Source organism: Gavialis gangeticus, unplaced genomic scaffold, assembly GCF_001723915.1.
Source record: "Gavialis gangeticus isolate Ggan-Ray unplaced genomic scaffold, GavGan_comp1, whole genome shotgun sequence".
In the NCBI taxonomy this organism is placed as follows: domain Eukaryota; kingdom Metazoa; phylum Chordata; order Crocodylia; family Gavialidae; genus Gavialis; species Gavialis gangeticus.
The window spans coordinates 21,715,827-21,729,310 of record NW_017729033.1 but is presented as its reverse complement, the minus strand read 5'-3'; the positions used below and the strand labels follow the sequence as shown (position 1 = coordinate 21,729,310).

Below are 13,484 nucleotides of genomic sequence, written 5' to 3'. Positions count from 1 at the left end.
TTTAGCCATAAGAAACTAAAGACTGAGATAACTTTTGCCCACAACATTCCTCAAGCTACACAATTTCTTATGTTGTTATAATAATAATTTTATTCAAGTGTTGGAAAAAACTTGGAAAAAGAGTTGGAAAACATTTTTCTTTGCAAGCTTTTGGGCACAACCACCTTTTGTCAGGCTGAGGAAGTATCTGCAGTTGGTGTGTGCTCTTCCTGGATGGAATAAATAGTAAAGAAGCCAGAGGCTGGTAAGCAGCAAGAAAGCCAGTCAGTGACAATATAAATTAAGGAGTCAATGGGTGAGAGACAGGTGGGGGGTGCGATGGGGAGGGGAATGAATGTAGCTAGTAAATAGTGGAGAGGTACCTGGGGAGTCAGATGTTAGGCAGGTTATAGTGTATCATAAATCCAATGTCTATATTTAGTCCATGATTTTTTGTATCCAGTAGACTGATGAAGTGAAGTTCATAGGCTTGTCTGTGAAAGGTGTTTTGTAAGTTCGCTTTGAGGATTAGAACTGGGAGATTGGAGAGAGAGAGTGGTTTTCTTGTGAGAAATGTGCCCCCAGGTAATTGGGTATTCTTGTCTTTCATAGATTTCCGGTGTGCATTTATTCTAGTCCGCAGATGTTGTTTGGTCTCTCCTACATATTTTCCAGAAGAGTATTTGGTGCCTTGAGTGAGATATAAAACATTTCTGGAGGTGCAGCTGTAACACCTCCAGACAGGTAATATATCTCATCTAATGCACCACCAAATGCCCTGCTGGAAAATATGTAGGAGAGACCAAACAACATCTGACTCCTCAGGTAACCTCTCTACTATTTAACAGCTATATTCATTCCACTCCCTGGCCAAACATCTGTCTCTCACCCATTGACTCCTTAATTTACATTGTCACTGACTGGCTTTATTGCCTCGCATTCATGATACTTTGGACCTCCTGAACAAATCTCAATGGCTCTCCACCCTTGACCTGGCTAGTGGGTACTGGCAGTTGGACACACAATAGAGAACAGAGCTAAGACTGCCTTCTGTACTAAGAAGGGGCTTTTTAAGTTTAACATGCCTTTTGGGTTAGGCAATTATCCTGGTACATCTTAGAGACTGATGGATAACTTATTAGTGGATTTACAAGAGAGCTCCTACTTGGTGTACCTGAATGATGTCACTGCAATAGGATGAACCTTTCAGGAGCACTTGCAGAAACTGAAAGCTATGCTTGAGATGCTGAAGGAAGTAACAAGGAATAATGGCCATAAATTGAGTAAGAGTAGGTTCAGGCTAGACATCAGGAGGCGTTACTTCACAGTCAGGGTGGCTAGGATCTGGAACCAACTTCCGAAGGAAGTGGTGCTCACTCTTACCCTGAGGGTATTCAAAAGGAGGCTAGATAATCACCTAGCCGGGGTCATTTGACCCCAGTACTCTTTCCTGCCCATGGCAGGGGGTCAGACCTGATGATCTGCTCAGGTCCCTTCCAACCCTACCAGCTATGAAACTATGAAACTAAGATGTGGCCTCACCGGTGCAGAATAGAGCAGAATAATTACTTCCGTCAATCTGCTGGCAACACTCCTACTACTGTAGCCCAGCAAGTGGTTAGCCTTCTTGGCAACAAGGACACACTGCTGACTCATCCAGCTTATTGTCCACTGTAGCCCCCAGGTCCTTTTTTGCAGAACTGCTGTTTAGCCAGTCAGTCCCTAAGCTGTAGTGGTGCATGAGATTCTTCTGTCCTAAGTGCAGGACTTTATACTTATCCTTGCTGAACCTCATAAGATTTCGATTGGCCCAATCCTCTAATTTATCTAGGTCACTCTGAATCCTAACCCTACCCTCCTGTGTATCTACTAGTTGGTCTCTCCAACACTTGCACCGGGAAGTTGTCTCTAATACTCTCCAAAAACTTCCTGGATTGCCTGCACGGTGCTGTTTTGCCCTCTGAGAAGACATCAAAGTGACTGAGGTCTTCCATGAGAACCAGGGCCTGTGATCTGGAAACTTCTGCAAGTTGTCTGAAGAAAGCCTCATCTACCTCATCCTCCTGGTCTAGTGGTCTATAGCAGATACCCACCACAACATCACGCTTGTTGCTCTTCCCTCTGACCTTAACCCAGAGACTTTCAAAAGGCCTATCTCCAGTTTCATACTGGAGCTCTGAGCAATCCTATGGCTCTTTTACATACAATGCAATTCCTCCTCCTCTTCTCCCCTGCCTGTCCTTCCTGAAAAGTTTGTACCAATCCATGTCAGTGCTCCAGTCATACAAGCTCCCACCATGTCTCTGTTATTCCAATCATGTCATAGTGTCATAACTGTGCGAGGATGTCCAATTCTTCCTGCTTGTTTCCCGGGCTCTGTGCATTTATGTACAGACACCTGAGGTGAATAGCCAATTGCCCTATTTTCTCAGGAAGAATGAGGCCTCCCCTGTTGCCCACTCCTGCTTCTGCTTCCTCCAGATGCTCCACTTCCCCACTTACCTCAGGGCTTTATTCTCCATCCCCCGGCAAACCTAGTTTAAAGCCCTCCTCACTAGGTTAGCAATGTCAGCTGTTCTGCAGGAAAGTGAACTTTTTGGGATATGTGATCTCTACAAAGGGATAGGCCCAGACCCAGGGAAAATGGAGACCATTAAGACCTGGCCAGTACCCTGAAATGTGAAAAAATTGCACAGCTTTTGGGCTCTAGACTCCTAATACAGGAGATTTGTGGCAGGTTTTGCTACCATTGGAAGCCCCTTGCAAAAACTCCCTAACAAGGCAAAGTTTATTTGGACAAAAAAATGTCAAGACACCTTCCGGAAGCTAAAACAGTGGTTGATGTTGTCCTCTATTTTATCATACCCTAACTCTCGGTTACCTTTCTTGTTAGATACTGATGCAAGTGACATCAGGGCTATTTTGTTACAAATAAAGAAGGCCCAGGAAGGGTAATAGCTTATGGTAGCTGAACCTTAAACAAAGCTGAGTGCCAATATGCAGCTACCAGAAAGTAATTGGTTGCTGTGGTGGCCTTTATGAAGCACTTTTGGCACTTCCTTATGGGAAGATGCTTCATGCTGAGAACAAATTTTAGCTCTCTCCAGTGGCTGCACAATTTTCAACAACCCGAAAGACAACTGGCCAGGTGGTTGGAACAGCTGGCTGAGTTAAACCAAATAGTGCATTGCCCTAGAAGGCAGCACCAGAATGCTGATGCCTTGTTTTGTAGGCCTCACATGGTGGAGGGGTCAACCGAAGGGCGAGGCAGGGGAGGTATGGCCACTATCAATAGCAGAGGCAGCCAGAAGCAAACCACAGAAGCAGCCAGAAGAGTTTGACCACCAGGCGGTAGGGTACATCACCTCAAGGGGCAGCCACAGAATACCGATGTCTTGTTCAGTGGACCTGTCAGTGGAAGGCGAACCTGAAGCTGCAACAGTGAGGATACAACTACTACCAGCCACCGGGAGAGCCAGGGGTGAAGCACCCTAGATGCAGGGGAAGCCAGAAAGCTGACAGATGGATGGGTAAAACAGTGGGAAGATACTGGCATTGAAAAACTGACAAGTGAAAGGAGCTTGATAGCAAAGTTTCCTGAAGGGCAACGTCATCCTTGCTTAAAGTGATACCAGGTAGTGTGGACCAAACTAAGCATTAGGCAAGGAGTTCTAGTGTGAAAGCTTCAAACAGTGGTGCCAGAGAAGAAAATACCAAAAATTCTGCAAGCCTTGCATGATTCCAATACAAGGGGACATTTGAGCATGGAGAAGGTCTCTCGTAAGTTCCAAAAACGGTATTTCTGGTTAGCCTGGAGCCAATCTGTTGTGGACCAGTGCAGATCATGTAAGGTGTGCGGTGCATGAAAAGGGATGAGAAGCAATCCCAGGCCCCTCATGGTCTCCATGCAGTCTCTACAACCACTGGAGAGAATAGCCATGGATAACCTGAGCTCCCTACCCACTACCCTAAGTGTCTTAGTAGTGCCTATTTCTCAAATTGAGTGGAAGCCTATCCTCTCCCTAATCAGGAAGCACAGACAGTGGCGACGCTTTCTGTGAGAGAGGTGTGTGGTACCATGGTACACTTTGATCGCTTCACACTAAAGGAGAAATTTTGAATCACAACTATTCCATTGCACATGAGCTTTTGGAAATTAATAAAATCTGCACCACACCCTATCACCCCCCAATCCGATGGACTAGTGGAGTGGATCAACCATGCTCTAGCTGGCCTAATATCGTCCCTGATTCAAGGCAGCCAGACGTGGGATGTGGGTACTGCCATATGTCATGATAGCTTACCAGAGCAGCATGCAGTCATTTATGGGGTTTACACCATACGTAGTGTTGTTTAGGCAGATTTGTCTACCTGTCAATACCGTCTCTGGAATAAATGTACTGGAAGAATTTAACAATCTGTCTGAATATGTTACAAAAGTGACAGGTTACCTAAGACGCATCAGGCTTCAACTACACATAGACAGAAAGAGCACTATGACCTTAGGGTCCCTGGACCAGTGTATGAGCCAGGGGAGCTGGGGTGAGTGTGGAACCAAACTAGGAGATGGGGTCAGTGCCAGAAGCTCTGCAAGAAGTTCAGTGGCCTCTATACAGTCATCAAGGAATTGTCTGAGGTGCTATACGAGCTGGTGAGTAGGCCCCAGTCAAATGTTAACAATACACAATAATCGGATAAAACCCTGTGTGTGCTCATGGAACAGAGATCCTGGCCCCCCAAGGGAGGTAAAGAGGCCTTTTCATCAACAACCAACATGCTACTAGGGGCTTCATAGTTGAACATCCACCAATACAGCCCCTATTATTAAGCCCAATGGTGTGCTGCCAGAGGCTGCTTCTAGGCCAGGAAGTGTCAGGTGGGACCTGGGCTCTGGCAGGAATGATGATACCCAAGAGAAGTGGGTACAACAGAGTACCGAACACCCACTAGAACCAGGTCGGGGGTTCTAGAAGCAGCTGGGGCTCCCATCCCTGAACTCACAGGTAAGTCACACAAAGACCATGCAAGCGGCTGAGTGACTACATGATGTAACGTGAGTAGGATACAGGGGCACATCCAGTTAAAAAGTGGGGGGGGTAATGTAGTGCATGTGTTGTGTAATGTAATACATTGTGCGCATTGCAAATAACACATGCGCATAAATATGTGTTAGTAACAGAAGGAGAACAACCTTGTGGAGTCCTGCTGGCTGTGATTTTGGACTACAAATCCCAGAGACATCTGAAACCTGTACAGAGCAACTCTAGACTAAAGGCTGGTTATTGGAGACACCTTCAGAGGTTGGGGAAAGGAACTTCATGTGCTGAATGTGGTACTGACTGCTTTCCCTTTAAGTGATGTTGTTATACAGTGAACATCTAGTTACTTGTATTTGTCCCTCCCTTTTGGTCCGTTGTCTTATGCCCCTAATCCCTACGACTTTCTATATAAAAGTGAGAAAACTCCTCGTTGGCTGTGGCAATTGTGCCCGACACTGCAGGGCTTTGCTACATTATTATATAATAAAAGGTCATTAGTCAAAAGAAGCCTACTAACAATCTGAAATTCTACTATAGCTTGGAAACCAATTAAACAAGTACATTATATATTTCCCATACTTTGTTCCCTATTTGACAGGCTTAACTTGCTAAAGAATTATGTTATGCAATTACATTTGTTTTTAATTAAAAAGAGTTGACATAAAAAAATATTGATTAAAAAACAAACAAAACACTTTCACCATAACCTGCTTCCCATGGAGGACGTTAAATAAAACAACTTTCCACTATAGCACATGCAATCTAAGGACATGGCAGCGTGTTGTTTTTATTTCAGGAAAAAACATGCTTAATAAAATAACCAGTAAGGGCTAAATTAAGAACATTTCAGTGGTTAGAAGACACGATCGCATTTTACAATGAAAATGAGTATACTTGGAACAGGAATTCTGGTGCATTGACACCATTATACAGAGAAGATGGGAAAGTTACATATGCTCAAAACTTAAATAAGTGGCACCACATGGAATATAAAACCCCACACTTTTGTATAAACATTCAGAGGGGATAACATTACTAATAGCATCCAGAATAATTCAAGTCACAGAAAACTGTAATTTAGTTTAATGCTCTATACTGTTGTATTAAAAGTAGATATTGTGCTTATTGGTCAACTATTTAATAAATGAAAGTTAATCTAGTTTTGAAAACTAGCATACATCTCAATATAGCTGCACACTTAATATTGAAGTTCATGTAACACCACTAAAATAAGTGCAAACTATAGCACAAAGATCTAATATTTTAGTTGGCCTGTTTCCAGTCTCATGTAAACAGTATTTCTAAATGGTATTAGTAACACAATAGGAAAGGTATCTGCACCATGTAAAGTTTGTAATGAATACAAAACACCACAAACAACATGGGTTGGGAAGGCACAATAGCCCCTTGCTAGAGTCAACCTTCAGTATAATTTCCTGTGTATTCTCTGATTGCTTTTTCGAAATAGACAACTTTCCTTTTGAAACTAAAATATTTCTCTTTTATATTCAAGAAGACGGCAGGCTAGCTTATGCTTAAAAACTGATTTGAGAAAAACATGCTGCATTCTTCAGAGTCACCATTTGCTAATGGCTACCACAGGTGTTCCCTGAGACAACACAACGTGGTGCAGGAATTCTTCTTAAGTGCTGACATTTTCAAATGGAGACATCTGTGTGGGTGATGTACATCTCTGGGGCTGGGAAACAGAGTAGACCTTTTGAGGCCCCTTCCATCTCCTCTATGATCTGATGACCACAGAAGCATAATGCCATTTCAATAATTAACAGTAAACACAATGAGGAAGCAGAAAAACTCTGTAAAGAAAAAAGACACCCTGAGGCATGACAATTTCACAGCTTTGACAATTTGAGCTAAATATGCAGATTCATGATGTCTGAACAAACAGACTTTAAGAAATGAAGAACTTACAGATACCAACATATGAGTACATGAACTAAAGGTACGAGGGACTGATTTCACACTTCTGTAACTCCACTGATATCAAATGAATTTAACAGAGCCATCAGGCCCAGAATTTTGTCACTTTTTTGTTATTATTAAAAGCCACATGAGTAACACACAAATCTGTAATCCTCTCTCTCATCTCTCGTTTTACACAGATGTAGCTACAGTGAAATCAACTGTTATTTCTGAGCTACGCTATGCAAAAAAAATTGTAAAAAAATCACTTTGGCTTTACAGCTTCATAGAAAAAGCTGAAGGGACATCCTTGCAAACAGAACTTTTCAGTCCACCAACTCCTTTTTTGTCATTAAAATATTATATGTAGAGACAAAAAGTTTACATGAACAGTACTGGTTTTGAGCTCATTTGGAAAGTTATGAAAATGGACAATTTGACCAAAAAACCCTAACACATTGGGGTGGAGGGCAGAGAAGAGGAAAGAAGGGAGAGAGGAAGAACATCTGATCTAGCTTCTTCCATTCAGAGAGTAATCTCAAAATCATTACATAAACCTAAGCTCTCCCCTGTGGTAGACGGCACATACATTTTGCACCAATGATTTGTAAAATGTAAGATGCTGGCAAAGTTAAGAAGAAAATCCAGAAATCTCGACTGGGAGTCCCTTACTCCATGGTTCATGTAACTCACCTATTTATGACAACAATGATCAAAAATTCAGTTGGTGGCAAAGGCTGAAACAGTTATGATTCAAACCACTCCTACTTTTTCTTTGTTTGTTTGTTCATGTAGGAACAGCATTTCCCTTTGGGAACAAAGTTACTGTAAGAGTGTGTTGATCTACACAGAGAACTAAGAACACCTATATCACTGGGTAAGAGTATGGTGGGAAGTAATAGCAGCAAGCATCTGACTGGGTAGTTAAAAAAACTCTTACTTTTCTTCTCAAAACAGGGCAGGACTGCCCTTTTCTTCTTTGGAAGGTTGCCTGTAAATATAGGCTCTATAGAGTTGACACAAGATTGAACAGGGATCTTCACAGACCAGTGATGCTCAAGGTTTTGGCCCCATGGGCCAAATGGTTCAGGGCTGGTCCATGAGTTGGATGTGGGCCTTCACCACTGCTGCTCACCTGGGATCAGGCTCCAGGGCACCACCTGGGCCCACTTGCTGGAACTGGCCCTGGGACTCTGCACTGCCTCCACATGCCAGGATTGGGCCCTGTGCTGACCCTCCCCCCTTTCCCCCCCACCATACATATTGATTGGGCCTTGTGGGCCATACGACATTGTGCCGGGGGCCAGATCTAGCCCACAGGCTAGGGGTTGAGCATCCGTGTCCCAGACATTTGATAGGAACTGCAGCTTTTTTTGAATAGCAGAAGTAAAGGAGCAGAAATGTAGTTTAGTATCATTTATCCTAATTTCAAACAATATAGGTCATACTTAGTTACATACAAAGTCACGTTTTGCTCAAAACCATACGCACAGATCCCACAGAAAAATCAGTAGAGAATTCACCTCCACATTCATAGGACAAATCTTGGCCCAGTATCTTTTCAAAAGGAGTTTGGTAAACAATACTCAACTGCAAAGTTATCGTCCACCTCCTAACCACAATGAGCCACTGCCAGAACTACTGCAATGAAGTGGTACATTATTAGGCAGGAAGTTGTCTCAGTACCTTTTGCAGTTTTGGATATTTTTCTACTGAAAGCAGGGGTGCTCAGCCTCTGGCCCATGGGCCAAATGTGGCCAGCAGAACCATTTAATCTTGCCTGTGGGGCTCCCCATCAAGAAATTTGGTGGTGGGGGAGCAGTGGCCATTAATATGGCCACTCTCCCCACAGCCAAATTCCTGAACCTCAAGCTCTGCACAACTGGTTGGAGTCAGGCTGTGCTCCCTTCCCCCCATGGACCACACCTCCCTACACATCTGGATCAGAGTGGGTTGGGGCCAGGTCATGCCCCCTTGCCCTCCTGTGGGGCCAGATTGGGGCTAGGCCACATCCCCATTCCCCCTTGGGTCCAAGCTATGCTCCCCTCCCCTGCTGGGCCAGGCTGCCCCAAACCCTCTATGCAGCTGGATGGTACACACTGTGTCCACCAGGGGTGCCAGATCAGGACCACTTCCTGGATCCGGGTCTCAGACAGACCTGGCACTGCCCATGTGGTCCACTGAGGAAAAAGGTAGAGCACTACTGATCTAAAGCATAGATAACTTACAGTACACGGTAAATATAAATATTGTTTCCATTTCTTTGTTACAGTTGCTTCTTGTGGCTTTGTCATCAAAACCACTCAGCTTGTGTCCATAGTATTCCTGCCCAAATTGCAAATTGCTCTAAGCAAGCATTAAATCCAAGCTGTCATTCCATATGTCCAAGGTTAATATCACCTTGATATCACTACAATAAGCCTGAGGATTTCCACAGTTGAAGTGATCACATTTGAGAATTACTATTTATCAAGTACAGAAAAAGTAAATCTCACAAACTTCAGTTCCTCCTCCAGCCCCCTATAAACTCCAGGTTATATCCAGGCCTTTGCCCCTGTCTTATTCTGCTCCACATCCTAACCCCATTCTCTCTGGTCCCATCCAATACAGTCCCTTTAGATATCTTTCAACTACTCCCTGTGCATTAGTGAGCACTCTTCCCCCTTCTCTGTACTACCCAGGAGGCAGCAAAAAGGAGTACTGAGAGCACAAGAGAGCTCCCTTTTCTCAGAGCTTGTGCTCCAGACAAAGCAGCCTCTACCAGCTAAGAGAAGAAATTTCAAGAAAAAGAGTTGAAGCAAGCTCTGCTGCTCTGTACACATAGAACATATGTGGTCCAGTTTGTTTGTAGCTGTGATGGTATGATGCATGTTCACTGGAGGCATAAACTTCAGGGAATTTACCAAGCAGGTAAGTTTCTACTGTGCATGTGCAAACCAGTTTTTTCAAAAACTAATAACTTGAGCACATTTTTCTGGAAATGGCAAGAGGCATATCCGACTCCAGGGAGATGGCCTTATCAAATTTAAAGTGTCTGACCCAAAGAATAGACTAGGAGAGCTTCACAATGAAACAGCTATTTCAGGAAGCAATTGAGTTTTATCTGAAACTTTCAAAAACAGACAGAAATCTGATACACAAAGCTCTAGGACCAAGAGGTTAAAGGATATGAGCTACAAGCAGCTGAAAAAGGGGCTTTTAACACGATGTTTCAGGAAATCTTATCTAGAAGTAACAGTACCTGGCTCCACCTACAAAAAGTACCGGGGTACCCAATTCTCAGAGAATTACTCATCCTTGATATGTTTGAAAATTCATGAAGATTGTCAGCATTAAAATTAATTACACAAACACTTTGATTTCCCTCAGAGGTGATCATCAACTCAGTGATCAAATAGAAGAAACTGCAATGGAAATAAGTAGTGAAGTATTGTGTAGTAAAGTTAAATTCTATCCCTTTTACAGTTCATGCACAGTATACCACATTATAGACTACATCATGGGGATGATAGCATAGTCTTAGTTAAGAAGGGGGAGAAGGGAAAAACACAACATTATGCACGCTGCTTTTATAGTAATTATAGTAATAAAGTATGAAGTATTTGAAACACAGTTGAGTTGTATAGGAGCACGGCTCTACTTGCAATGTAGACAAGAACCTTATTTGTAAGCTTTATCTAAAGGGAAGGAGGAGTTACCAGAAGCATAAATTACCACTTCAGAAAGAAAAAAAAAAAAAGAACCCAAACCTGGAAGTCCTCTCTTATGCTCAGGTCTTGCTCCAAATATATGAACAGAAAGGAAACGATCCCAACACTACAGAAAGATTAATAACCTTAATCTTTCTTATAAGGCATGTGGGGGACAGGGTATATAAATAGTTGCTGAGAAAGCCACTGTTATCCCCTTCAATCAATATTTAGCAAGATGAAGATTGTTGCAAGATCAAGGCAATGTTCAGAATGCACAATATATAAAACATACATTTTGAAACACACTAGAAACAAAAACAGATTAAAAAAAACTTTACATCAACTGGTCACAGTGTACTAAATTCATTTCTTCTTTTCCTAATGATTTCATTTTAAATTATTTAAGAAATACATTAGATTGCAACCTGAAATCCAATAGTATTGAAGTGCTTTTAACACCAGAAATATTTGGCTAAATCAATACAAAACTGTACTGTTAAGAATACCCCTCACAGCTCCTCTGAATAAGAAACAGAGCCTCCAAGTTGAGTTGTTAGGAAGAAAACCAAATATCTCTAGGCACAGATATTAGCTGTGCTCTAAAAACCCTTTCAATATTTTTAGACTCATTAGAATTACAAATGTAATTATTTTACACATGCACACACACTTTTAAGTGGTACTCATGGCTTTCTGTACAATTAAAAAAAAAAAAACCGGGAAAATATACATCTTAACTGAAATACAAATGTACAAAAACATAGCTAATTTTTATAAAAGTTATAATATACTCTGCTCCAGAGATATAAAACATTTGAAGCTCAGTCATCCTTTGTTTTTGGTGACAGTAAAGTTAATTCAAAGTCTAGAGGACTCCTCTTCATTATCACTGTAACTCGATTTAAAGCAGACCTGAGGAACAGACCAGACAAAATGACTTCATTTAGTTAAACAATAGCTGGTGATTTTTTTTTTGTTTAAGAATATAGCTTTTCTACTACATAAACTAATTTAGAAATATCAAAAGGAAAATAAAAGTCTTCCACAAATCAAAGTTCAGACTTTTTAAAAACTTCATCTTAGGTTCTTGACTTCCATTTCTGAGTTCACTTGAAAATTATATACAATATATTAATAAAAAATAATGATTGAAAGACCTCCAGTCATATTTGAAGAGACTGTTTATCAATGCAAAAAACAGTTCTTAGGACAAAATCAAAATTATGATGATCCAAATGGGTGAAGCAGAGTTGTGGCAAAAGACTCAAATATTGATTTCAGCCATACAAACTATTGGTGTATTTGCAATTCATTATTATCCATTCACCAAATGAAACAACTGAATGAATTCAGAAGTGCAAGCTGAAATGTTTGGTATTTTGTTATGTGTTCTGTACATGTTGGATCAGCAAGATACTGGGCTGACTCAGTAATAGAAATATCACCATAGTTCCTCAACTACAGCATGTACCTTTTCCCATAAAATCAGCCCATGTAAAATTGGGGTGCATATATTAAGTGGGGAAGATGATTTTCTGATTAGGACAGAAGCACCCTGCTTTGATTCCTGCTCCACAGCACACAGGTGAGAGATTCAAATCATAGATCCAACTATGGAAAGCAGTCTTCAACAACAACTAGGTTTTCAGCTTTAGTTAAGCAGGAAAGGGAAGGGTGAGCGAGTTGAAGCTCTGTCTCTGTTCTATGCAGCCATAACTGAAAACATCTTTTTTTTTTGTTCTTCTTTCTTTTTTCTTTCATCTTTCTGCATTTCAAAAACAAGGTGTGTTTTGTATTCAGGGACATGCCTGAAGATGGTGCCTTACTATATATATACTCTGGCTTTGTGTTTGAAATATTTTGACAGTGCATTATTTTTTGAATGATTAATACTACCTCTTTTACATCTTTCATACAAGTTGAGTAACAACAAAAAGCAGAATTTAAACCAAAAATATGCCTTCCTTATGGTTTTTAAAGAGCAATTGTTTTTAAGATATATTAAATATTTATTGAATGCTAGATTTGGAAAATGAACTCAATCCGTTTCTTTAGGAAACACGGTACATATCCTAAAATGACTGGAAAAAAAACCTGTCAGCTCCATCTATAAAACACCTTTAAAAATTTCTTAAAAGCCTCTATGCATTAAGTCATTTCAGGTATCTCCTTCTAATCCAGGAGTGGGCAATTATTTGGGCCTGAAGGCCACATAGGGAGTTTTGGGGAGCTGTCACAGGCCATATCAGTCCATCCCCTCCTCCACTGCCCCCATAACTGCTCACCAAACCTATGTGGGATGGGGTTGTGGATGGGGGAAGAGGAGCAGCTGGTATGGGTGTGGGCACCAGCTTCAACCTCAGGCCCATCCTTCTACCCCTAGGAAGGGCTCAGGCAAATGCCCCAATCCCCAGGGAGAAGCTGCTGCCTGCATCCACAGGTGACGCTGGTACCCACCCAGCGCTACTTCCAGCACACAGGCTGGGAGCTGGTGTAAGCTGCAGGGCTGTGCTATAGGTACAGGATGGTTGCGGGGGACAGGAGAGGGAGGAAGGGGAAGACAGAGGTGGCACTGCCCATGATGAGCAGCAGTGGCTGGTGCTGGGCACTGGGTAAAAGCAGGACCCAGCAGTGGGCGCGCTCACCACTTCCAGGATCCTTCTGGCTATGGCTGCCTGGAGCCCATGCTGTGGTTGCCCTGCAGTTCCTCCCTGCTGCTGCCACCCTGCAGGCCCAGGGTGACCTGAAGGTGGTGTGGGGCAGTGGCAGCAGGGAGGAGCTACAGGGCAGCCATGGTATGGGCCATGGAAGTGGCAAGCGTGCTTGCTGCTGGGTCCCCTTTTGTCTGACA

General features: G+C 42.3%; 1 protein-coding gene across 1 annotated transcript in view; it reads right to left on the bottom strand.

The window, feature by feature from the left end:
- Positions 1-5,774: 5,774 nt before the first annotated feature.
- GRK4 (G protein-coupled receptor kinase 4) overlaps positions 5,775-13,484 on the bottom strand; it is a 95,493-nt gene continuing 87,783 nt past the window's right edge. Inside the window, exon 16 of the mRNA XM_019526516.1 lies at positions 5,775-11,545. Within this exon, the coding sequence (XP_019382061.1) occupies positions 11,492-11,545 (54 nt within the window). The 3' untranslated portion in view covers positions 5,775-11,491. The remainder of the gene's footprint in view (positions 11,546-13,484) is intronic.